We start from the raw sequence: 26,432 nt of genomic DNA, 5'->3' as shown, positions 1-26,432 counted from the left end.
CCGGGCACGGCCGCCCCGCGGGGCCGGGGCGGGGCCGGGCTGCGCTGGGGCCGCCCCGCTCCCGTCGGCTCCGGGCCGGGGGCAGCGCTCCGCCCCCGCTGCCCGGGGAAGGGCCCCGGGGCTGCCGGGCAGTGGCAGGACCCGGGCACGGCGATGGGACCTGAGGCGGTGCCGCATCCCCGGGCTGGGAACCGGCCGGGCCCCGCCGCCCGCATCGCCCTCCTCACACAGAGGAGACCCCCGGCCCGGGACACGAGCCGTGGTGACAGACCGACACAGACTCCCAAAACACCCATATTTGCCCATTCCCCCATCCCGGACTGGTCCGTCTGGTGCCACCTGAGGACAGGATCGAAAAACTCCTTTCGGGGTCACCCCTGGGATGTCCGTCTCAGGCGGAGCAGGTGCCTGGGCAGGAGCAGGGAACCAGCCCCGGACTCTGGACCAGTGTGTGTGGTACCCGGACCGTCAGAGGAGTGTTTTAGGGAGAGCTCTGATGGACACAAGTGGAGTTTTCCATGGCACATGGCAGCAGAGCGGGAGAACATTTTTCCTATTTTGCTCTTCTTTGCTGCCCAGGGAGGGTGTGGAGTCTCTCTGGAGACATCCCAAACCCACCTGGACGCGTTCCTGTGTCACCTGCTCTGGGTGACCCTGTCTTGGCAGGGGGCTGGACTGGATGATCTCCAGCGGTCCCTTCCAACGCCAGCTATTCTGTGATTCAGTGACTCAGTGATTCATTGACAGCCGCTTGTTGGACACACAAGTTCCGCCGCGGCGTTATTTCCAGTCAGCGCCTGTTATCAGCGCCCGCAGGTGCCTTTGGGAAGTGTGTGCAATCAGGAAACCATCGCTCGGCAGCGCAGCACTTCCCACACCTCCCAAATCCTCGCCTGGGACATGGCACGCCGTGACATAAAATAACCTTTGGGCAGGACTCGGGGCGGTCCCGGAGCCGCGCCCGGCACGGGCGGCTGGGTGCCGAAAGCGCAGGTGTGTTTACGGGGAGCAGCTCCGTATCGTGCTGATAAGGCTCCTACCTTTGCACTTTCCCGAGCAACAACAGATTAATTGCACCGCCTTCAAACGAGACGTGGAAGTTATAGCATTGGAAATAGCTTTTATTGCCGAGGCTGCCGGTGCCCAGCTGGGCTGTGTGCCCCGCGGAGCTGCGCTGCTGCGCTCCGGGGAGGAGGCAGCTCCGTGCCTTTCACCTTAAATAACTCCGGGGTGATGCGAGGCTCACACATGACCCGCCGTACTCCCTCAAGCGCGGATCCATCACGCACCATCTGCCTGCAGCCCTCGCCGGGCCACGGCGGGTGCCCGGGGTTGAGGATAAAGAGCGGGGCAAGCGGGTAGAGACATTTCCCCGCCTCTGGTGACTCATGGCTCAGGCGCGTCCAGAGCCAACAATGTGCCTTTGTACTCGGAGATCTCAATGGATTTCTCTTTCGTGGTCTTGTCTGGTTGGCTTTTGAGCCTGTGTAAAGCCCGTAAATCCTGAAATAATGAATCCCACACGGTTTTGCTGCACCTGGCGCAAAGAAAACGCCTCCCTTTGTGGGCATTGAACCTGACATCTGCTAGTTTCACTGCATGCCTGCCTGCCTTTAGAACAAAAGAATAAATCCAGCCATTACTCATCCTCTCCCCTGCCAGTCAGGATTTGAGAACCTCCTATCATTTCTGTCAACTGCTCCAAGCGTCGGCTGAGTCAGAGAAACAGTGTCGAGGGCTGGGCAGTGAGACTTGGCCGGCAGCAGTGCCCTGGAGCTAATCCCCTGCTCCGCTGTGTTTACACCGCGGGAACCCCGGCGGAGTGCCCGCTGCTGGTGTGAGAGGCTCCCGGGAATCCCGCTCGTATTTTGGCACAGGAAGGAATGCTGGATTGCAAAACCCAGGTGTGATGATGACAGGGGCCAGCACTGGCAGGCTGTGATGGCAAAGTGCCACCGCAGGGCACAGACACAGCCGGGGCACGGCTGATGTGGCTGCGGAGCTGCAGGAGGATGTGGTAGATACAGCACGACAGGGGCTGGATGTGAGGAACAGCCCCAAGGACAGCCAGGGGACGAGGGCACAGCAAGAGAGCAGGGCCCAGCACGACTGTGTGTGATTTCACTTTAAACTCAGGCTGCCTGCACAGCTCCCAGTCCGGTTTGTGCCCATCACCCACTGCGTGTAACAGGGCACAAAGGGAGGGGGAAAAGTAATCCCTTGTAACTGGGCTTCTCCAGCAGATCTGACTTTGTACCTCATGGTGCTGATTTTACACCAGGACACATGGTATGGTTCCAGGATAAAGAATAAAGACCATCTTTCTGGGCACCAGGCCCTCCAGGCACCAGTGGTGCCAAAGGCTGCACAGTGGCTGATAAGGGATTAAATGAGATTTCCTTCCTCTGTCACACAGCTGAGGTGAACATGGCAATCCCACATCACTGTGGTGGTGGCACATAGAGAATATCCCCAAATGGGGAGGATGGAGAAATGGAGGCTGAGAGATCCCAGGGCTGAGGAAAGATGTCTCAAATGACAGAGCTGTCCAGCCTGTTTCTCTTTGTGCTGAGGGGCTGTAGTTACCACATTTATCAGAAGATTAACATGCAGGTGACTGTCAGCATTGGAGATAAGAGGAAAATTGCAGCTGGGAGTTCAAGCCAGGGCTGCTGCCTTTGGCAATTCTCTCAAACAGGCCCGCAGGAGGGAAAGTGGTTTATCAGAATTCCTACATTGCCTTCTGCCCTCCTGGGGACGTACTGTGTTTTGGAGCTGGTCTGTTTTCCCCAGGGGGATTACCAGGCCCTTAACCTCCCTTAGATTTCTCCAGGGCCCTGTTTCAGTGTCTGGGAGGGTGCTCAGGGATTAGCCTTCCTCCCAGGAAGGGGCACAATCCCTAATGTGCTCTAAATTCCTTAGCACCCCATGCTCACTAAGCCGCAGATGCTGCTGGAACCTGAATCACTCTGAGCTCTCCCTGTCCTATCCCCATGACTGGATTTGTGGCTCTCAGATGCTCCCTTGTTTAAATTATCAGGATTTTTTGCTTTCCTCCCTTTTTAGCTATACCTGGGTTTCTTATCCCGCTGGAGCTCTGCTCCTGGATGTTCAGCTCCTGCCACCCAGAGGAGCCCAGTGCCTGTAAGTCCCTCACCTGCACCACAGGTTCATCACATCATTTACCTCACACAGCATCTGCCAAGTGCCATTTCCTGGGTTTATAAACTCAGCCAGAGAACGACAATAACAACAACAACAAAAAACAAATGAGAAAAAAACAGCTTTCCCAGAAACATCTCTTTTTATTAAATCATGCCTTTAGCCCTAGAAACATTTGAGTACTCAAGGTCTGGTTATCCCACACAAAGCAGCAGAGCCCCAGAAGAACCCGAGGCAGTAGAGATGGCAGAGGCTGGGCTGGCCCTGTGCCTGGACAGCAGCAGTAGCCAGAAACCACAGTGGGAGTGCTGGGGTCACTGCAAGCTGCTTCTCGCTTTTCTAAGGAGCCAACCTGCTGCTCCAGGGCCCGCCCAGACCTCAGAGATCACAGCCTTTCTTTTCAAAACTCTCCATTAAGAGCATTTTGTCCCCAAACTAGCATGTCCCAGGTTGGGCTCTCCAACCCCAGGGCTCTCTTGGGCTCAGCATTTCCAGCTCCTCATGCCCCTGCTGTGCCTTCAGCTTCCTCTGGCATGGGAGAGCAAGGAGGGCTCCGAGTGCTCGGGCGTGCTGGCCAGGGCTGTGTGGGCCCAGCACAGACGGCGGCAGCCACACTGCCCTGGCCTCAAGCTGGATTTGGGAACGGAGCAGGACACTTTCAGCTCCCTCTGAACTCCACGGAGAGCAGAGGAAGAATCAGCAGAGTGGTTTATCTTCACAAGGTTTGCCAACTGATCAATTCCACTGAAGTGGTCTGGGGCTCCCCCCATTATTTTGGTAACGTTGCTTCTTTTTCTCACTGGGGTGAAAGAAACTTGCTCAATCATCTCAGAGTTTAGGGGCATTGCTGGACATAACCTATCCTTCTCCGCATTTACCAGACCCACTGTCACTGTTTCCTTTTCTCCTTGCTACTCAGGCACTGAGTTTTCAGAAAGCTGCTGATGTCCCCTCAATCTGCAAAAGCAAACAGAGCTGGAAATGAAAACTGGTGCCTGAACTCTGAGGGGAAAAAGATCCCAAAAGGGTGCTGGCTCCCAGCCCTTGAGGGCTCAGGTTGTGTTGTTAGTTGGTATCACAGCTGAAATCACCCAGTTCCAGGAATAGTGTTATTACAGAACAACAGGAAGTACACAGCAGAAAAGCTACAGCCCGTTCAGCACATTCAGTATGGCTCCAGCCTGGGTCCCTGGGATGGGGAACACCAAACCTGCTTGGTTCCTTCAGCCACCCCCACCTGAACCCCCTGCAAAGTCAGGCCTGAGCACAGGGGCACAGCAGAGAGCAGGATCCCTGCTCAGGGGCCTCGCTTGGCTGTGTTTATCTCTGAGGGTTTTAGGGCATTCCAAAGGTAAGGGCAAAGATCCCTGACCTTGAATTCCCAGCTCTACATCTGCTCCACCTTTACAGTGCCTTGTAGGTAGGTCTGTGTTACTACAATAGAGAGTTAGGACTGAAAATACAAATTAGAAACCAATTATCTCATAACCCCCACTTTTCACTCAAGGTTTTTGAATCCACCCAACATGCACCTGAGCTAGTCCTGAGCCAGAGACCAGGGGATGGTGGCAGTGACCAGCCCCTGGCCCAGCGACCAGTCCACAGCCTCAGCAGTAGCTCGGTCACCCAGGTGAGAAACATTCCCCAGGTACAACCCAACACCTCCCTGAAGACCCTGGGAGGAGAGTGGGGAGCAGGGCAGGGGCTGTGCCTGAGGGTGTGGCTGTAGAGACGGGAAACAGCACAGCAGGGGCCACCCCAGGGCCTGGGACCAGCACCTGGGGACATGGGACCAGCACCTGGGACACAGGACCAGCACCTGGGGACACGGGACCAGCGACTCCATCGGGTGCTTGGGGGTCTCAGCTCAGCAGTGCAGGTAGAGAGGTTCCTCCTGCTAAAGGTTTATAGGGCACTCCTGCTGTGATTATCACCAGGCCACTGGGATGCTGAGATAAGGAAGATTGGAATGCCCAATGAACTGAGTAATTATCCCCATTCTCGGAATACACGGCAATAACCCATGATGGGTCTTATCTGTCCTTGCCTATGTCACTCTTATGAATACTCTAAAAGCAATACAATACTATGAAAAATTATTAGGTTGCATTAGTTCTTTAATATTTACTAAACATTTATGGAAAAAAGCAATGTAGTTTCTCTTCAGACGGATTCTTTACATTTAATGTCTACAATGTTTATTCCTTTCAGTCTTTACATTTCTCACACTGGCAGTAAATTGGGCTGAAGTTACTTCTGAACCAAAGCTGCTGCTGGTTCCTGGTGCTCTTTGATAGATCATGCACTGCCCCAGCAAGAGGTTATCTTACCATTGACACAGCAGGATCACCCGGGAATAACAATGATCCCAATCAGGGTCACGGCCATCAAACCACCCATTTACTCCCTCAGCTCCCAGAGAGGAGATCATTAACAGGCTGACTTGCCAGTAACAGTTTCCAGTTGACTTTGGCTTGTGTTTCCAGAATGAGAATTAAAAAACACTTCCATGGAAGATGCAGAAAGCCAGAGATAGGCTGTGGTCAGTGGGACAAAATACAGGATCACAAAGTCTTTACAGATGACATGGAAAATATATCACCACTCAATAGCCCTTGGGAGGACACTGGGATCCTCGGGAAGGGCTGTCCCCAGCTCCAGGGACTGGCACAGCAAAACCCAGAGCACAGAGCAACTCAGCTTGACCTGAGCTGAGCTTTACCTGAGCCCACCTGGCAGCGGGGCCCGGTTCCCCGAGAAGGACACAGCCCAGCACATCCCTGGTGGAGGGTTCTGAGAGCAGGTGCCAACTGGAAGGGCCCTGGAAGGATTTTCTCACTCATACAGTAACATATCTTATCCTGGACTAAGACATTAATAACATCCAAGTGTGACTCAAACCAGCTTGTGAGGGGCTGAATGTTTACACTCAGACCAAGAGAGCAGAGCTAGCCTGGCATTCCACCTCCAGTGGGATTAAGAATGGGGCCAGGATTAAAGACACGCTCCTGTTCCCAGATCCTGCCAGGCTGGCTGTTTATAACCAACATTTTCCATTCCTTCAGCCAACCCCACTTGTGCTGCTGAGGGTGCTGAGCAGCCCTGCCAGCAGAGCCTGGGAACAGGAACTGCCAGGCACAGGTCAGCCAGGCAGGAGCAGCAGGAGCTGTCTGTGGGATCTGTGCCAGGATCCCGAGCAGTGTCACACAGCTGGACACCACATCCCAGCCTCACACCTCCCTGCACACAGAGCATCCCCCCAGAGCTGGGGACAGAGCCTGGGGGCGAGGACACAGGAGCACATGGACACACCACTGGAAGCAGGAACCCTGTACTGAGCTCCAGGCAAAAAGTCCAGGCTGAGGAATGAAAAATAAATTCCTGGAGTTTTCTGCACAAAGGCCGAGCCCCTCCTGGCTCTGGTGGCTCCAGAGGTGGGAGCAGGTCCCCACAGCAGAGTCCTCACACAGGCAGGATGAGCTGGCTGCGTACGTTTTGCAGTCAGATGTTTTGCTGGAGCTACAAGGATTTTTCTGCTTTTGTTTTTTAACACAGGTAGGGATTATCTGGGAATTTGTGTTTCCCACCGCAGGCCTGGAGATCAGCTGCAAAGGGAAGCTGGTGGCTGCAGCATGAGCAGAGGTGCAAAAAGCTTTACCTGTTTCTACCTATTTCTACATCCCATGGGTAACTTGAATTTTCTTCTTCCCTTTCCTTCCCAGCCAAACAAGAGGAAAAGAGAAAAGCCTCTGAAAAGCCTCTCTGAAAGTGCCACATCCACAGAACCTATGATCCCCCACGCCTCTCCAGCTGAGTGAACACTGCCTGCAGGGAGCAGAGAACATCCTCGGCGCCACTCCCAGCACGTGAGCCAGGCTGAGGAGCAGGGCTGGGACAGCTGAGGCCCTTCCTGCCACCCTCCTCTCCTGGAGGTGACACTGCCAGCCCGGGCCATGACACATTTATCGCATTTAACAGCTGTGATAACACGTTTACCCCCAGGGCTCGGGGTCACATCCAACACTGCCTCCAGCAAGGGCAGCACAAACCCCCGCCCGTGGCTGGTGAACAGCCAGGGCTGGCACCCAGTTCAGGGTTTAATCTGATCCTTTTCAAGTGAACCGGGTGTCCCCACTCTCCTGCCCTGCTAAAGGCAATTCCAGAGCAGGAGCAGCAGCAGCAGCTCCCTGCTGGGACAGGGCAGCGGGGATGGAGCTGCTCATTGCTCACCCCTCACCCAGCCCAGGCACATGGAACTGCCGGCGGCACAGGAGAGAACTGGTTTCAGACACACCCCGAGAGCAGGGTGGTGAGAGCTGCAGGAACAGGTAGGAGCAGAAAGAGAGATTGTCCTGTGTGCCCAGCAGCCACAGCTGCCCCGGGCAGGGCACTGCGGGGAGCCCCAGAACCTCTGGGGGCTGCTGCAGGGGCACAGGGAGCTGAGCTCTGCCCTGGCATTCCCAGGAGATGCTGCAGGGGCACAGGGAGCTGAGCTCTGCCCTGGCATTCCCAGGAGATGCTGCAGGGGCACAGGGGGTGAGAACACACCGGGCCTTGGAGCTGTCCTGGGGACAATGCTGGGCTCATCCTTTACAGGCTGGTCTGACTGAGAAAGTTCCAAGCTCTATTTTTACTTCAGAAGTTTAAATAACTGCAATTTTTATTTGCCTCTGCTGAGCCCTTCCTTTCCCAGCAGCCACCTGAAAAACTCCACCAGTGAAAAAGGGGAAGAAAAATGTTTTCCTCTGTTACCAGTGGTTAACTCCAAGCACGCTGCCACACACAGGACATCAAACATCACAACTCTATTCCAGCCACAGATCTGAGAGAATTTCATCTCTTTAGGCAAATGAATGCTACAAAGGAAAAAATATGTTCATGTCATAAACATCACAAGCTATGAGGAATATAGATCTTTGGAGGGAAATGCGTTCATCAGTTGTAATATCCCATAAACTACACCAGGAGAACAGTCCATAGCATCCATTCCAACACAGAAATTACTGTACAATCTACCTTCTACTTTGCACCCCAAGTACTACAAGTGGTTAGTGAGGATATACAACAGATCTACAGAGAAGTCACTCAAGTGGATACATAAGTGGGCCCTTTGGGGGTTAAATAAGATTTTCAGTAGTTCCACAATGCTACATTCATGCTACCAAGTTCACTGAATTGGGATTTGAGAAATGAAGAACAGTTTGCCTGTCTCCAGTTAGGAGGTGAAAGGGTCAGAAAGGGAGAGAGTTTTGTGTCAGCATTTTAATCCTCCCACAACCATTTCCTTCTCCAGATAACATGACTGTGCTTTCATTGCACCTCTGGCCCCCACCTCTCACCGCAGAGCTGGTGGAAGCTCCAATGTTAAACAGAAATTGGCATAAATTTGGGATTCTTTTCCTTTTATATCTGGCATTTTTTCCAAAAGCTACAGATTGGTGCCTGTTGTCCCTTTCACTGTAAGTCTGGCAAGCCTGAGTCCAGGGATGAGGCGTGGCTACCAAAGCCCCCAACCTGGGGGAGGCAACTGCCCACACCTGTCTGTGTGGCTTTCAGTGACTTTAAACTGTATCCCTCCACCTATTCCTCTCCTTACTGTATGTACATTATTCCTTCAAAAGTTTTGCTATAAAACTGCTCTAAATGTAAAGGGTTCAGCAGTTCTAGCCAGGGGTCTGCTCCCCAAAATCACAACCACAGGTATGGCACAGGGGAAGGAGGACTCTACAGATCAGAACACCAAGTTCTCTTTGTAAGTAGTTAAAAGAAGATTTGTACATGTACTTTCCTTCACTTCACAATCAACAAATCTGCGATACCAGGAAATCAGGAAAGTAAGGCAATCCTTCCCTGTTAATTCCTATGCTTGTAAAAGAAATAACTTTTGTCACCTCCCAGAATTGCCAGTGACCTATACAGACTCTAAGTACTATTTGTCCTGTGAAAGGACAGCAGAATGTGAAAAAGCCCCATTCCCAAAACCAAAAAAGCACCCCATTACCTAACCAACAAAAATAAATAGATTTCAAAAGATACCATCAAATATCAAGTACAGACCTGGGCTCTCAGGCTGCTCTGACAGAGCTTGGGGATTTCTCTGTCCTACACAGGAAGGGGCTGAGCAGCTCAGACCAAGAAACAGGTCAGGGGAAAAGGGGTGGCTTATGCACAAACAACTGGCAATCAAGTGAACAGAGAAGAGTCAAACTCATGCTCCAAGCCTGTGCTGTGTCCCTCCAGAAGCATTTCTCCTAAATGCCTCAGTGCTCAGCCCCCTCAGAGGGGTCTCCACGCAGGAGGAGAGCTCCTCTCCCAACACACAGCAAAACACCAGCATGAACAATTAATTACCATGGCTATTAATTTCTAATTCATTTTTATACCAAAGCGAGCCTGACGGAGGCTTCCCAGCCAGGTCCCGTGTTTCTAACCTAAAGTATTTCAGCAAAACTAAAGTTCCATAGTTTTGCAAGCAGCAAAATAGAAAGTAACAAAGTTGTGGCTAACTGGAGGAGAACTGTACATTCGTGACAGCACGTACAGGTAGTGCAGCACAGCTACTCTGAAAGGAACCAAACCAATGCAGCAGACATGCAGGGTCTGCTAACTTATGTTAAAACCATGTTTGCTGGTGATTAAATATGTCTACAGAAGATATATTACCATTCTGAATATATTTTCAAGCAGACCAAAAATACCTCATCTATTGGTTATGGTGTGTTATTTTTAACTAATTAAATATCAGGAGGGATTTTACCCCCTCCCTTGCTATAAAAATTGCACTTATTTTCTATTAAACAAAACAAACAAAAAAGAAGATTTCAACTCTATATCCCAGTATATATTCACATGGAAACGGGATCATCTTGCTCTAAGCTTGCAGGAGTAGGTGTAGCAGTCCTTGCTCTCCAGGACTCCCAGCACAGAAAGTCCCACCAGGACAACCCCCTGCTCCCTCTGTGCTCTGGTGACTTCTTCACTGTAGTGCATGGGTTAATTGGGTTTGTGTTTTTTTGTAAGAAAACCTGAGCTTCAAAAGTCTTTAAAAGGACCTGGAATCGAATCTGGCCCGTTCTGACCCAAAACAGCTCAGTTCTGCCAGGAACTCCATCCTGTCCTCGTTCCACACAGCTCCTCCTGCGGCCCCACGGCTCGGACTGAGGCCAGCGAGGTGTCACTGTCACCCCCTCCCCTCCAGTCTCTCTTGGCCCAGGAGACTTTTCCTCCCGACACTTCCGAGGGCTCCTCCTTCCCTCCCTTTAGCACTGCTGCCTCCCGTAGGGCTGTGAAGGGCTCCCCGTGCCAATAAAAAAGTCTCTCTGCAATAAAGCATGACTTCTTGGACACTGGTGATGAGCTTCCTCCTGCAAAGTTTTCTCCAGCTCATAAAATGTCATCGTAATCCAATAGTTTGGAGTGCTGGCGGGTCTTCCAGAGGCGGTAAAGGCGGAAGTCAAAGTAAGTCTCAATCATTTGCTTACCTAGAAGTGAAACAAGGCAGAGAGGTCACACCCTGAAAGGAGCAGGAGGCAGAGGTGACAGAGCACAGCAGCACAAACCCCCAGCCCCGCCGTGGGCAGGGCACAGGGACCCTGCACGGCAGACACTGACACTGGGCACGTGGAGGGGCCCGTGAGAACCAAACATCTTTCTAGATCTCCTCAACCATGAACAGCTCCCTGTAATCCCTTGGCAGGGTTTGTCCCCGGGGGCAGGAACTGAGCACAAAGTCTGTCTCCAGACTTTGACCTCTCTGCTCTGAGTGCTGAGGGGAGCTGGGGGCTGGGGAGGATCAGCCACAGCCTGCAAGAGGCACAGGGACTTCAGAGGAAACCAAGAGTTAACTCCTTGTAAAGAAACACTAAAAATAATTAACACTGAAAATTCAAATTTAAAAATACATATTTTTTAAATGACCAGGCCTGGTCCCTGTCCTGCTCCCTGTCCTGTCTGTGCTCCCAGCAATGAGCTCCCAGCACACAGCAGTGGCAACTGTGCCCCCCAGCCCCTCTGACTGAAGGGGGTCTCAGAGGCAGCCAGGAGATGCATTTGAAAACACAAGGGCAACAACCCTGCACTCAGCCAGGGCTCAAGGAGGGGATTTGCACTTGGGAGGCCTGATTAAGATTAGTTTTAGGTGACTTTGCAAAGGATTACGAGGGTACACTCTTAGTACGTCCCAGACTGATCAAGGGGATAAATTCAAACGTACTCTTCAGCCCAGCCTCCTGAAAGCTCAGCTGATTTAATGCCTGCACACAGAACCCACAGCCTGGCCTGCTGAGCTGCCCACAAACCCAGGAATTTCCCTGCAAGCTGCTCCTGGACACATCCAAGCTTGTTTGCTCTGGGACCTGTGCAGGCACCATGTGCAGCTGAACTGATCATGCACAGAGAACTGAACAGCCTGGCCTGGAGGGACGTGTCCCTGCCCATGGAGGGGTTGGAACTGGTGATCCTGAAGGTCTTTTCCAACCCAAACCAGTCTGTGACTCTCTGAACTCTGTGATTCTATGAACTCTGCACAGCTGAGCCCCAACGTGTTCAACTCCTGCACATTCCTGAGGGAGGTAAGAAAAACCCAGCAGTGCTGAGACAGCAGAGAAGTGCCTACAGCTGGATCCTGCATGGTTTTATCTGCCAAGAGCTACAGCAAAGATAAAAGAACACGGGCAAATTCAGAATCTGTTGCTTGTGAAACTGCACTGTGAGCTACTGATGTTGACCAGCAAACAGGAAAAATCCTGCAGCTTCTTGAAATATCTTGAGGTACAGGGAAAAAAAAACATAAAAGGGCCAGCAGACTGAGCTGTAGAATGGCTCTGATGGGCCATATCCCAGTTGCTTACTGACAAAATTCACTTGGTGCCAGTGGTTTGAGCTCTGGAGAAGAGACCCCAGCACACCTGGCTACAGAAAAGGTTCTGCTCCATGTGCATTTCCCCCACAGTCTCCTCATGCCCTAATAATGATGGATTTTCCTATGCTCAGCCTGGAAAGTGTCTCCTTTGCATTGCCAGGATCCTGGGAGAGGCCTCTGCAGCCTCAGGCACAACAAAGAGGGCATGTGAAATGTGAACACATGCAGGAACTGCAAGGGGAAAGCCAGGGGCAGCAGCTGAACTACACAAGGTGGTTACAAGCAAAACAAAGACCATAGCAGGGCTCAAGGGAGTCAAAACTGCTTTTTCAGGAAGATGCCCCTCGAAGGAGGCAGACTGGTTAGCAAGGGGTGTGTGTGTGTTTTTGTACAGGAAATAAATTACCTTGAGCTGATAGTTCAAGTGGAGACTCAAAGGCAACCCTATAAGGATTCATTAAGTTTTTCAGATTCTGAAATAGCTGAAAGGAAAACATATCAGAGTTAACAGCTGAAAACAATGATGACTCTTGAGCACCCAGAACTGCCCATCTTTGTTCTGGAAAACCTTCCAGGCATGTACTTTAAAACATCTATCTCACCAATAAATAAATAAACCAAGTGCTTTGAACAACTTTTCTCCTCAGAGGTTCCAGTTATTTGTCCTGCACTTCACTAATCCTTCCACCCCTGCCCCACGATCCAGAGGGTGGTTCTCCCTCCCACAGCTCCCACAAGACAGGACAGCAGCACGTTCCCAGCCAGCACAAGAGGCAGGTTTAGAGCTCCCAGTGTGACTCTGGCATCCCTGGGCCCAGCAAACATTCCAGGTGTGACCCACAAGCTCCTACCTTCTCCCCATTGGGGTTTCCAAGAACATAGCAGCCCATGATGTGGATGATATTTGGTTCAGGATTGACTTTACTCATCAGCCGGCTCAACCTCTTCCAGAAGCTGGAAAAAACAGAACACATCATTAAAAAAAAAATCTCTCCTCATAGGCACAATTAATGCCAAGGATGTGTGCACACAGCACCCAGACAGGGCCTAAAGTTAATAGCCTGGGCAGGAAACTGCTCAGGAAGAGCCACTGGATCTCAGACAAGGAAGAACAGGGGCAGAGCCAGGGCCTGAGGAGCAGGTCCAAGTCATGTCACAGAGAAGGAGGAGCAGACCATCAAGCCAAGGGAGCTCCAAGGTGAGGAGAAGGGAGCAAAGCACCCTAGGAGTGCTTCTGGAGTGACAGTTTTACCAAGCATTGTCTCCAGCATCCTCTCTCCCATTAGAATCAACAATTGCCCATTCTGAACATGAGAGTTATCAGTGCTCTGGTTCGTTTCCAGGCCATGAAATCAGCAGGGAACAGCTGGAGAGATTGTTCTGAGTGAGACAACACAGCCCAGGCAGATCCATGTCAGCCCGTGCTTGGTGCTGCTCACAGTCACCCCCACTTGATGTGGAGTAACTGTGACCAGGCTCTCGGTGCCTGAGGGATGTGAAACACGACCCCCTCCCCTGGGCAGAGGGTTGGAGCAGACTTTTGGGGGTCTCTAAAACCCAGAAGTTCCTCCTTGGGTGTTCCAACCACACTGCAGCTTCAGCTTTCCTCAGCACTGCCTCCCAGGAACACGCAAGCTGGATGGACATATTCACTTCCAAGCTCCCAAACTTTCAGCTGTGTGTTGGCAGCTTTCTGCAGATCCCTGATTTATCATCTTGGGAGCAGCTATGCCTGGGCTGTGCTCAGAATCGTGGATGTGCACACGTGCTGGAGAATTCCACAGCTGCTGTTTGTGCCAGGGCAAGAGATTGCTGAGCAGATGTTGATTTTAATACTCAGTTCTCATGCCAACAAAAAGTTGTGTAGGAGCAGGTTGGTGTACATCCTCTCCTCCACAGCCAGGCACTGTTAGCCAAGCAAGTTTGAGCCAGCACAAGCGAGTAGGCAGCAAGACAGGCAAAGGTTTACTGTCTGCAAGGAGCAGCAAAACTGCTCAGCACTCCCAGCTGAAGGCTGGCATGTTAGTGAAAAGCCTCCTCAGTAACAGGCTGGACTTTGAGCAGGCTTTGCAAAGACAAATTCCATTTCCCCCTGGCCAGAGTCAGCTGTAGGGGAACACTCTGGATTTCTGCCATAGTCACCAGCTTAGCAATGGTATCACAGCACCAGAGGCTTGTGGTGCATATTCTCACTTCTGGTCAGCAAAGCTGTTTTTAGTAGGAGAAATATCTTTTTTTTTTCCCTCTTCTTTTGACAGTCTCTATCTACAGAGACACTAAACAGTTAGAAATATAAGTCTCCTGATGACAGGGCTGCAGCACTCCAGGAATGAGCTCAGCTCTGCCCCTTTGCAGTCACCTCTAAATGAGCTGAGAGCTGCTATTCAGTGCCTCCTCATCCCCTGACCAAGCCACCCCAGCTCCCTTCACTCCTCCTGCTCCACCATGTGCTGCAAACATTGAGCAAACCCAGCAGAAAAATGCCATGCAAGCCCAGAGCACGACACAGCCACTCACAGGATCAGATCTTCCTCCTTCTCCACTTTGGCAAAAGTGGCGACTTTGTTCTTTAACAAGTATAAGTGCCCGGGGCCTCCCTGCAAGAGACAGACAGACAGATGGAAACCCCTCTGCACAGGCCCTGAGGAAACAAACCCTGGATGGTTTCCTGTCCTGCCCAGCCATTCCCAGAAGTGCCACAAGGGAGCAGGGCAGCCCCGCACTGCGGGCACACTCAGGGAACAGCCACACTCAGGAACTGTGCTGGGGTTGGATTCTCTGGTTTTTGCTGTTCTATGCCCACATCACTCTAGAAAGGCACAATAATAGATTAAAAACCATTGTGGGTGGCTGGAGAGTAATAGGGAAGACAAGAAAGTCCCTGTCACTTGAGGATGCTGGGGGTGGGCAGAGGAGAAGCTGAGCACAGCAGGGACAGCAGGCAAGAGCTGGCACTGCAGAGGAAATGGACTTGGGCAGCAGGAGGCGTGAACAGATTGACACAACACCAGGAACATTAAAAGTCACAATCTCCAGGTCACTGTGCAGCAAAGCTGCTCATCTGCAGCACTGGGCACATGGAGGGAGTTAAGTCAGGTCACCTCCCTCACTTCTCAAGGCACAGCTGCCAGGGAAGTCCACAGCTGACCACCACGAGGAACAGCAAACCTGGAAAGGAAATCCCCAGCAACCCTCCAATCCAGCAGGCCCTGGACTGTCCCAGCTCCAGCCCCAGCCTGACCCTTCTCCTGCATGCTCTGCCTTCTGTCTCCCAGCTGAGCCATCTGCCAGTCTGACCCACAACACAAACCACTGCCACTGTCACACCACAGCTGCATGGAAACCAGAACTGTGACACTGCAAGTGCTTCTTCCTGTCTCTGGAATCCTTTCTAGGCCAGTGCTGACGCTGGTTTATCTGGAGTTCCTTGAGATAATCAGCCCAGCTCTTGACTTGGCCTCACTAAATCAGATTTGATTCCTGCTGTCACAGCAACTTGAGACTGCTCCACGTGTGAGAAATGGGAAGTGAAAGCTGTGCCTTGGCAGCGACTTTAATGGAAGCTGACTTTGGAATATTGCTTCCTCTATGGTACTTTCCCCATAGAAAAAAACAAATTTGTAACAAATCACCCAAGTGTCTAACAACTTTCACATACCTGGCAAAATATCAGCATCTTCCAGATTTTGCAGCCTTTCCGATAAATGTTAAGTTTCTTCTCTATTTCCTCTGAAAAAAAAAAAAAACCAAACCAAAACGCATTGGAAAAGATGAACCATGGCCAAAGCTCAAAATCAATCTTATTTCTTTACACTTAGTCCTGAGGGCAGGAAGCTGGGCTGGCAGGGGTGCTCAGTACATGCCAAGGATGCTGTGGGGAGCAGGAAATGTCAGCAATGTGGCAGGGCAGAGACGGGATGGAACAGCACCAGACACTGCTCTGCAGTGACCACAGCTCTGGAGCAGCCCCAGCCCTCCTGGCCCTCTGTCACTGCTCCCACTCCCCACCATAGGGACAATGAACAGGCACCTGCTGCCCTGTGCCTCAGTTTCCCTGCCACAAACCATGAGTTTAGCACAGGAAACAGGCCACAGAACTGAATGTTTATTACAGCAGCACATCCAAGAGCAGCTGACTGTCAGGGGTCACTGGGGTGACAAAAACACCTCTGTGAGTGGCAGCTGAAGCACAGGGCAGCTGAGTGACTTAAATGTTGATGGTTACATTTGCAAAGGGCAGGAGGTAAGAAAAGGAGGTAACACTCACGTACCCAGGATGTCATCAAAGGTGGCATGTTCATGGTCCTGGAAACCAAGACAGAAGATTTATAAAGGTTCACTGTCACTCCACCAGCTCCCTAATAATCACACATCCCATTCCAAGAATGCTTTAAGAGCACAATTACACCAACTGATGGCTGCTGGTCACAGCAGCACTAACCCTCACCTAAATCACATTTCAGCACAGAAGCTGAAGACTGAACAGTCCATGAAGATCAAATCCACCCAAAGGCTTGAAGCTGAAGCCTGCAGACGTGTCCAAAGCACAGACTGTCACTCAGATGCAGTCAACATCAGCAAAGCCTATTTGGCCTGTGTTTTGCAGCCACTCTCTGGCTTTACCCCTGTCCAAGCTGGCAGACAAACAGCTGCACTCCCACACTCTGCCTCTGCCACAGCAGGGTCATCAGGACAACTACCAACCCTCCAAGGAAGAGAGGCAAGAGCAGCAAGGCTGAACCCCAGCAGCACTGCCTGCTGCACACTGACACTGGCCTTGCTGGCTCTGAGTCCCACCTTCCCTTGCAAATTAAGTGATTAGGAAAAAGAAACCCATGACTCCTCACTGCTGTTTCAGACACCTGCTCAGGCCAGACTCCCAGTGAAAAGCCAGAGTTAAATTAATGACCAACAGGGATGTCCCACTGCAGGTGGGGTGCTGGGGTTGGCGGTTCACTGAGCTCCTTATCCCAAGGATGAGCATAAGGAGGAGCCCTAAGCCTGGCAATGCCTGCCCTGCCTTTCCTTGCTAACTCTCCCAGGCAGCTTGGCTGGGCCTGCAGAGCCCAAAGCCCACGTGAGCCATTTCCACCCCACCTGACTGCTCCACACAGACCTGAGCCCCCACAAAGCTGCCCCAGACCACAAAGTGGGTTCAATACACCCCCAGCCCCTTCCTGACAGCTTTGCCAAATCACATCAGCCTTTTGTCACCCTAACAAGAACTAGGGAAGTAAAAACCTCTCCATATGACTCCTGTTCTCATCCACAGCAGAACTGATTTACTTACATAGAGGATGGGGATGATGGAGGGGTCGTCCCTACGGATAATTGTTGGGACATACTCTGCTTTGGGGACCTTGGAAGAAATGAGCTGCAAAGGAGAAAAAAGGTGCAACAGCATGAGGAGAAGGCAGTGGAGTCTACACAGAAGCACAAAGGCCACAAAACAGTGCCCTGTTCAGCTGTTCTCAGGTGTAACTCGAGGTAGCAGCTATCCCAGTCTATCCACATCCCAATGGAAGGTTTCCAGCCCAGAGCATCCCCAGGCCTGCCAAGTGCCCCTGAGTGTCACCATCTCCTTGACCCCCAACACATGAGCACATAGCTCTGCCCTCAGGCTGCACTGGGCCCAGCACAGTCTGGAAAGGGGAGACTGGGGTGCACAGAGGATGGAGCAGCTTGTGCAGCACCATGGATGGCTGTGTCCCAGTGAGGATCACTCCTGCGAAACCTCCTTTCGGCTGTAGGGAGTGTTCAGTGTCTGGTGGGACCTGCACAGGCTCCAGCCAAGGGCTGGCACTGCACCAGTAACAGCAGGGACAAGGCTGCAGGTGTCAGACAGTGCCTGACAGCTCTGGCTGAAGCCTCAGCTGGCTCCAGCAGCACCAGAGCCTGAACTCTGCTGTGATTCCAGGCCCCTCAGTTGCTTGCTGTGGGAACAAAGCTGGCAGTGGTGCTCAGGTCTCTATTTTCAGGGTTAACAAGCCTCAGGCTGACTTGGTTCTGTGTTGGTGTCAGTCCTGCTCTCATTTGGACTACAGATCCCTCCTTCTAGTTTTCTTTCAATGCCTTGCCCCCAGCAATAACAGATCTGAACCCATGCCATGTCTTGGTTCATCTCTGAGTGAGCCTCACAGACACCTGAGGCAGTGCCTATGCAACAGACTTCCCATGAAGATCCTGAACTTAGCACCACTGAAAGGACAGGCAGAGCATGAGCTGGAAACTCTCACCATTATTTTTGGTGGAATAAAGTCTTCTCCGTCACATGCCATGGCTTCAAGTTCCTTTTCTGCTTCCCAGTTCAAGTCAAAGTCACCATCCAGAGTCCCGCAGGAATCCTGAAGGTCATGGCCTGCCAGAACACAGGGAGCATTACAAGGGCAGAACAGCCTTCCCCACTCCATCCTGCCTTGGCAGCTTCCTCACAAGAGGTGCCACGACACTCGTGACCTCTTGTCACCCACAGAGTGACTGACACCACTTTGGGGTTGGTGTCTTAGACAAACATGTAACAAATGAAGAGTGCACAGAGAGCTCACACCACGTGTCACAGAACTTCATCACTCTTGCAGTCACCAAGCTTGGTTTTCAAATGCTAGGTCACAACAGTCACCCTGTCACTCCAGAAACAGGGAAGGAGACAGAACACAGACAGACTCTCTACACTTCAGCACTGCCAGGCTGATAAGCCAAAGTCCAAACGACTTCAAAGCTGGTCTCCTTGTAGTAATTACTGCTCTGACTACATCTTTTGAGGAATTATAAAGAAAATCTGCCTTGTTGGTCAGACTGATCCTGGCAGAGAAGTCTTAGAGCGTACGTGAGGACAGCTGCAACAAACACAGTCATATTGCAACAGTAGACTTGAACTTGGTCTCCAAATCGACCTTACCTGTTGGCCTTCAATGCCTCCTGGGGAAAAAAACATCTGGAAGGAATATAATTGACCATTAAAGGTTAAAAACAGAGTTGGTTGCTGGACTGAGGAAAGAGAACCGAGGTGCCACTGTTTGTGCCTTTGGGGATGTCCGAGTGTCGCTGGGCAGTGCCTGGAGCCTGTGTGAACCACAGCTTTTCCATGGCTTTTCCATGGCTTTTCCATCCACCTCCGGGCAGCTGAGGGAGCAGGGAGGAATCAGACTGCCAAACAACAGGGTCATGTTTTGAACCTGGCCTTTCATACACCTCCCCCTGCAACCTGGGTCTTCTACACCTAGCAGGGCCAGATCTCACGCTTACCTGGTAGATCAGGTCATTTCATTAGTGAAATTCACTTCAACATGGGCAAACTCATATCCACCAAGCTCCTGCCTACAGGCTTGCAATAATATCTGTGTAAAACAGCCATTCCCTTTTTAAGAGTACAGTGGGAAGATGCTGGCATTCCTTCCTGTAAATGAACACAACAGCATCTCAGTCCCCTCAAGCAGAACATGGCAGCATTACTGGGGATTCCCACAGGGATTCCTGGCAGCCCAAATGAAGATCAGATTGCCCCAAGCTATCACCTGTGCAGGAAATCAAAGCTCCATCTCATCAGCAGTGTTCTTGAGCTATTCCACACTAGGAAAGAGCTCAGAAGGGCTCCTGCATGGGAAGCCATGTTAGCCCCACCATGGTGGAGGCAAGCCTTGGCTGGTGAGCTTCCAGAGAGGTTGTTTTGGTGCCAAGAGGATAAGGGATGATGGGAACAGAGGGCTGTAAGAGAGCTGTACCACTGGGTACCCTTTGGCATCTGCTCAATAACCTGAGGTTGGATGAGTGGTGCTCTACAAATAAATACAGGTACACACAGATGAACAGGTACATACACCTGGAGCGTTACCTGCTCCGATCTCAGGAAACTAATAAAGGATCACAGACAGGACAGAAGGGCACAGAGGAGTTACTCCAGTGGGACTCCAGTCAACAGCTGCTGGAGGATTTGCCCACTGGAGGAAGCTCAAAGGACTCAGAACTCACTTTCTCGAGAGTCATGGAAGGAATCAGCTTTGATGGGAGTCGGGTCACTCCAGGACCTGCTGAAGCTCCTCTCACGCCGTTCGGCAAATGCTAAAGGATAAAACCAGAGCACGACATTAACAGATCCCAAAGCACCTCTGCTGCTGCCAGCAAACAAATCATCCAGCAGATTGCCACCAAAGCCACACATCACAGACTCCCCTGGGCTGGTCCTTCCACTTGCCAAACGTGAGTCCTTTCCACACAGCAGAGACAAAGGGCCCGCTTGTGCACAGGATGGGACGTGGAACACAGAAAAAGGACAACACTTGATGGTCTCTCCTTAAATGCACACAGCTCAAACCTCAATTTAACCAAGGCCAGTCCAGTGTCCCAATGTAAGTGCTCAGACTCCAAGGCCTCACAGAAACATGCACTGCACAGCTAACAACACCTGCATGGCCAGAAGGAGGCTGCAGCTCTCCTGTCAGTTCTACCGGCATCCGAATAAGAGCTGGACCAAACAGCAGGGAGGGGATGTCTCTGGAAAGCTCAAGCTTTCTACATTTTGTTACAAAAGAGGAAATCCTTCAGCCTTTGCTTGCCTGCACTCTTGTGAGCACTACTCATGGCTTTTTTTCCTCCCAAGGAGTGCTGTATTGTTTGCACCAGCATTTCCCAAGTACAATCCAGGGAGCTTGGCTCAGACGGCTGCACCGCAGGCAAATTCCTGGGAACTGGCAACCACCACGTCTGACTTGGCAAGCCCATGTGAGAGCCAGTATGCTGGGATTACCAGCCACTTATGGGCACTAATACCTATTTCTGGTGGCACAAAGAGTGTGCAGCAGGGAACTGAGTAATAGCAGCACAAGAATTCACTGTGGATCAGCATCACAGGAGCAGCTTGTCCCCTGCTGAAGTGTGGCCAGGGTGGGTGTCTGGGGAGACAAACCACATCTTCAGTTCTTCAGTGATCTCCATCCTCAGCTTTGAGTTAAACTCAGGCATTTAGATACTGTGCACAGAAAGAAAGCTTTGAAAACATGACCCAAGAGTTCCTGAGGCAGAGGCACCCCTGAGTGTCCTGGAGGTGAGCTCTGTCCACATCAGGCAGTGCTAACTCAGATGCCAAAGACGACTCTGGAAAGGGCAAAGCTCTTTAGTGACCACTTCCCACAGCATATGAGAAAGGAAAGAATGCAAACTGAACTCAGCAGTGTTTTGCTGTGGGCCTTCTGTACATGATGCCTGGCCAGGGGGTGGGAAGAACAAGATGCTTTCTCTTCTGGAGCAATGCTCAGCTCCCAGGAGCAGGTCACACCACTTTCACAGCACTAAGAGGGTTGCCCAACCAAGTTTTGGAGGATTATTGCCTTCCCCAGGGAAAGGGAACTGCCATTTTGCAGGCCTAAGAGGTGATTTCTTCCCCAGTGAGGCATAACACTCCCTGATTTGTCCTTTGCTCCAATCTCTTCTCTGATCTTCTTTCTTCCTTCTACCATCATCTCATTTCCCACCAGGCAACTCTCCCCCAGGTCCTGCTGTGGAGACAGCAGTGGGACAGGGGAGGAGGGGACAGGGGAGGAGGGGACAGCCAGCAGTCTGTGTGGCACATGGAGCCACAGCTGGTCACAGCTGCAGAGAGAGGCCAGGCAGCTCTGCTGGACTCCCAGCTCGGGTTCTCCTCACTGGCCTCCATACCAGTGATCACCAAAATCCACACAGGGGACAAGGACACTGCAGCTTTCCTTCCATGCCTTGCACCAGAGATGTCCCACAGCCATGGCAGAGGATGCTTGGGAGCTGCCTCCAGGCTGCTGCAGGCATCCACATGTCCTGGACACTTGCAACCACCTGGCCTTCTTGTTTGTAGGGTAAAATGGCACCAACAGGTCAAATCCTCTCTCCAGCCCAAAGCCAGGTCCTTTAAACCCTCATTTGCACAGGACACAATTCCCACAAACCCCGCAAAGCCCAGCTGCTCACAGCCACCCTTCCAGGTGCTCACTTACTTTGTGCTTTAACCCTTCGGCTCCCCACCATGCGGAGGTGCTTCCGAAAATTCCTGAAAGAAAGGCCAAACACAACCTTTGAGAAAGGTGACACAAAGCAACACCTGGGCCCAGCAGGGCTGTGAAAACAGGGAGAAAGAAAATAAAATGAGGATGATGGCGTAATTCGTTCTGGGCATTCCAAAGCTGGAGACCAGGTCCCCAACCTGCAGTGATTTAGTGCTGGGGATAGTGATGTTTGTTGAGTGGGGCTGTTCTGAGCTCTCTGGGCTGGTGGTACATGGCAAGTGGGGTCCCACAGGGCAGCGTCCTGCTCATGGCTGCTTTCCCTTTTCTCTGGTTAAGCTTTACCTGTGCTGTATTTGCTGAGGACATCCACTGCCCGTGCTGGCAGTGTTCCCTCTTTTCCTGGTAAAGAGCAGTAACTGCTTCCCTCTCTCCAGCAGGAACGTGGGGTGCCCAGGCTGTGCACACACCACGCTCGTGGCTGTGCTCATTCCCAAACACAGCAACTCCTAAACCCCTCCCATGCTGTTGGTAACCATGCAGCCTGTGCTGCTCTCCAGGCAGAGCTGGGGAGGACCAAAGCAGGCTCTCCCTCCTTGCACAGCAGAGTTCAGTGATGCTGCCTGTCCCCCTCCCTGCTCTCCCCGTGTGCTGCCCTGCCCTGGCCTCACAGGCAGGTGCAGAGGGGCTGCAGAGCACACAGCTCCAGGGGAAAGCCCTGGGGAGCAGTCACACCCCACAGTCAGGTCTGTGTGAAACAGAATGTCCTGGCCATTCCTGAGAGGCCATGGCAACAGGACTCTATCCAGCCCCTCCGAGTGCAAGGGACCAGTTTCTCTTAGTTTCTCATCACTCACGAGGCAGGAACAGGACAGGAACAAACAGGACACCAGAAGAGACAGGGAGAAGCAGCATCAAGAGCAGTGTCACCTCTCCATGAACCCTATTTAGTGACTGTGGCTTCCCCCCACAGTGCAGCCCCAGGACAACAGAGAGCCCATGTACTGGGCACCCTGGAGTGGGGAAGCCTGCCTGGATTCCTTGTGTCCCCCAGCACACAGGGCAAACACCAGGCAACAGACACCACAGCTGTGAGAGGGGTAAGTCACAAGTTGTCTGGCTCACACACAGGTTAGTGGGATGAGTAAGGACATGGTATGGCCATGCAGATGCTTTAGCAAACTGATTGGACCAAAAGATATTTCCAGCACTGACAAGAAGTTGTTCAGAGAAGCTTGGATACATCTGCTCCTGTCCAGGAGATCCACACAAACACAGTCCTCATGGGAGAGCACATCACCCATGTCACCTCCTGCACTTCCCCTCTTTGGCCTGGGATCCTTTGTTGTCATCAGGCTCCAAATTCAGCAAGAAGCAAAACCAGCAGCTGGAAGCAGCATTGTTCCATGCCAAACTTCTGTCTATGCTTGGGCTATTAAAATTTCCCAGAGATTTATTTTGTCTCTACTTGGGTACATGAAGACTGACTGCTGTGGATCAGACAAGTGCCCCTTTAGACATATCCCTGGCCTGGCTTTTTGTACAAAGCCTTCTGGGGTGCATAATCACAGAAAATTGGGTCTGTCTTACAGTGCATTAGATTAAAATCCAAATAAACACAACATTTTAAGGGAACCAGGGTTGTTCTTTACACAAAAAAGTCTTAGACATATGTCATATGGAAATCTTTATGGTCTGTCATGAGCCTGAGATCATACCAGACACTGAGCACCAACGTTAATTGCCCAAGGCCACTAAAATCCACTTTTCTGTTAAATGCTCAGCTGTCCTCTCCACAGAGGAGTTTCTTCAGACCCTGGAAGAAGAAGGGTAAAGCAGCCTTTGCCATGCAGGAAGGATGCTCCCAGCTGCTGGACAGCTTGGGCTCTCCCATGAGAGACCTGAATACTGTCTCCTAAACGCTGCTGAGAGCAGCTTCAAGGAGAATCCAGCTGTTCGAGGTTAACCACTGCACTAAATACTCACAGAATGGGACAAAGGCCTTTTGCTCCACCTATTTGCTTCTAGAAAAAAAAGCACTTTGGAAAAGTGCAAGCCTGGGACTGCCTCCTAGTGTGGCCATGCTGTGAACATCTAGATCCTTCTGAGGGCTTCTTGCAGCTGCCTGGCTCCTCAGGCTCCTCTGTGCCTGCACATCAGCATGACAGGACTGGCCCTGGGAAAGCTGCAACCAGCTCTGTGAGCAGTGGGGCTCCCCAAACCTGCCCAGCCTTCCTGCCTGGCTCCTGCAGCTGCACCAAGGAGCCCTGTGGCATCTGATCCCTTGCAAGATCCCTCCACCCATCATGACACAGCCAGAATCCCTCAAGTGTCAGCGATGAGATCTCCTCATCACTCCCTTTTCTGAACAGCTCTCCTCCAGTGTGCACCACGGTCTGCATGACCCCATGGCAACTCCAGGGTATCCATTCCAGGCCTCCCTCCAGTGTATCCCAGCCAGAGAGGCTCCTGCAATCCCACTCCACACCCTGCAGCTCTGCCGGTGGGTCACCACACTCTGCCCAGAAGTCTTTTCAGTACCCAAACTCCTGGCAGCACCTCTCACATTCCCCTCTCTGGCTGCTCCTTCAATAGGCAAAGCTCTGGGCACCCCTCACTCCACAGGCAGCATCCCTGTGGCAACTCCACACAGTCCAGCCTCCCTGGACACCAGGACTCAGCACTGAAGGGGCTGTGTGAGAACAGCTGAACTCTGAAACACCCACAACAAAGGCTGCACAGCAAACACCCAAACCCACAGCGGGGTTCTCCTCGCTCCCTGTAGGAGAGAGCTGAGCTCTGCCAGCAATCCCCGCAGCCAGAGCCCCCCACTGCTATCCCAGCTCCTCTCTGGGACACCACAGACACAGCCAGGCTCCCTGCCCAGCCCTGCAGTGTGCACTGCAGGAGAAGGGACACGCTGGACATGGCTCGGGTGACTCCATCCTCCCTCCTGACTACACAGCCCCACCAAGGTACACAACTGCTGCTGTACTCACAAGCCAATTTCTAACCAAGACCTGCCTCTGCCTAACAAATTCTGAGAAATCTCTCTTTTTAAAGATACACTGTCTATTTGCTTAGAGTGTCTTTAGTTTGGATTTTTATTTCTCTTCGTTACTGATGGAAAAAACCTCACCACTCTGACGTTGCTAAAAAAAATACTGCCTGGCAATTTCTCAGTTAAGAAAACCTGATGCTTTTCTCCCACTTGGTTTTGAACAGTGCTGAAGTGATCATGGCAGTTTTAAACCAATGACACAGATGCTGTGTTATCCTTTTTAGTAGGCTGCCACAAGTCTTGGCACATTTAAAAAAACAAACTAGTTCTGATTCCTACTGTGAGTAAGTGATGTGCCATAGGAAGCTCTTCTGTACTATATGGACCAGGAATCTGTCCCCATCTACTTTTATTTCCCTTCTATTATTGAAAATAAAAGACTTAAAAATAGAATTCTGGTCACTAGAGATGTCAATTTTGCCTAGGTCTTAGACTTCTGAGGTGCATTTGTAGATGCAGCAATGGCACATACAGTATTTATCTAACCTTGAACAAGTTCCTGCCTGTGGAAGGGGAGTTGGAACTAGATCATATTTTAGCTTTCTTCCAACCCAAGCCATTCTGCGATGATATGAAATTCCAAGTTGGAATGGGGAAATTGTACCTTTAATTTTTAAAGTACGTATTTTTCTGCCTGAGGCACAGAACATATGAAATGCTAAAAGCAACTTGACAGTGTTCTTTAAGAAGATGGAGATCAGCTATCCTGAGCATCCTTCACCTCCACAGCTCCAGCAGAGCCACCACCAGCGTCCCCAGGACAGCACAGAGACAGGGACAGCCACGGTGAATGCCACCAGGGTTCAGCTCTGACCCCCAAGGGCCCATGCAACAGCAGGTACAGCTCCAGGGGGAAGGGGCCCTACCTCTGGATAAGAGCTGCAGAATCATTCTCTCGTTTCCGTCTCTTCCTCTCTGCGTAGCCCCTGAACGCCCTGGGAAACCATTTCAAGCCATTAACCAAGTCCACAGCTTGGAAGTGGAGAGGACACGGGACACACAGAGGGAAGCTCTCAGGAGACAACAGAGGAGGAGCTGCCCAGGGGGCCGGGCAGCACGGGGGTCAGGGCTGGGCAGGGCACTCAAACCACAGCTCCTCACTCCCTAGGGCTGCTCCTCAAACATCAGAACGTGGCCCAAAGGAGCAACCACCATCCCTGCTCTGCAGAATGGACCTGGGAGCTGCAGGCACACCCTCTCTGCACATCAGCATCGAGAGGGACAAAGTGTGCCAGCAACTGAGGGCTGCACTCCGAGGATGAGGATGGTTTGGTGGGATCCATGTAGGCCTACCAGGTGTAGCCACCTAACCTCCTGCCAGCTGACAGACAGCCCCTAGCACAGGGAAAGCATGAGTGAATATGATGGACAGGAGAGGAGA

General features: G+C 51.7%; 1 protein-coding gene across 3 annotated transcripts in view; it reads right to left on the bottom strand.

The window, feature by feature from the left end:
- Window positions 1–7,804: 7,804 nt before the first annotated feature.
- Window positions 7,805–26,432, bottom strand: part of NSMF (NMDA receptor synaptonuclear signaling and neuronal migration factor) — a 45,854-nt gene continuing 27,226 nt past the window's right edge. For 2 of the 3 annotated variants that reach the window (XM_063410145.1, XM_063410143.1), the window contains 11 exons: window positions 25,918–25,986; window positions 21,985–22,037; window positions 19,991–20,080; window positions 18,259–18,380; window positions 17,313–17,396; window positions 16,294–16,327; window positions 15,681–15,751; window positions 14,540–14,619; window positions 12,874–12,976; window positions 12,429–12,504; window positions 7,805–10,643 (listed from right to left, as the gene is read on the bottom strand). In XM_063410145.1, coding sequence (XP_063266215.1) covers window positions 10,546–10,643; window positions 12,429–12,504; window positions 12,874–12,976; window positions 14,540–14,619; window positions 15,681–15,751; window positions 16,294–16,327; window positions 17,313–17,396; window positions 18,259–18,380; window positions 19,991–20,080; window positions 21,985–22,037; window positions 25,918–25,986 — 880 coding nt within the window. In that variant the 3' untranslated portion in view covers window positions 7,805–10,545. The remainder of the gene's footprint in view (window positions 10,644–12,428; window positions 12,505–12,873; window positions 12,977–14,539; window positions 14,620–15,680; window positions 15,752–16,293; window positions 16,328–17,312; window positions 17,397–18,258; window positions 18,381–19,990; window positions 20,081–21,984; window positions 22,038–25,917; window positions 25,987–26,432) is intronic. The other variant, XM_063410144.1, reaches the window with a different exon arrangement.

This window comes from Prinia subflava, chromosome 12, assembly GCF_021018805.1.
Source record: "Prinia subflava isolate CZ2003 ecotype Zambia chromosome 12, Cam_Psub_1.2, whole genome shotgun sequence".
Classification (NCBI taxonomy): Eukaryota; Metazoa; Chordata; class Aves; order Passeriformes; family Cisticolidae; genus Prinia; species Prinia subflava.
This window is presented reverse-complemented; position numbering and strand designations above follow the sequence as displayed.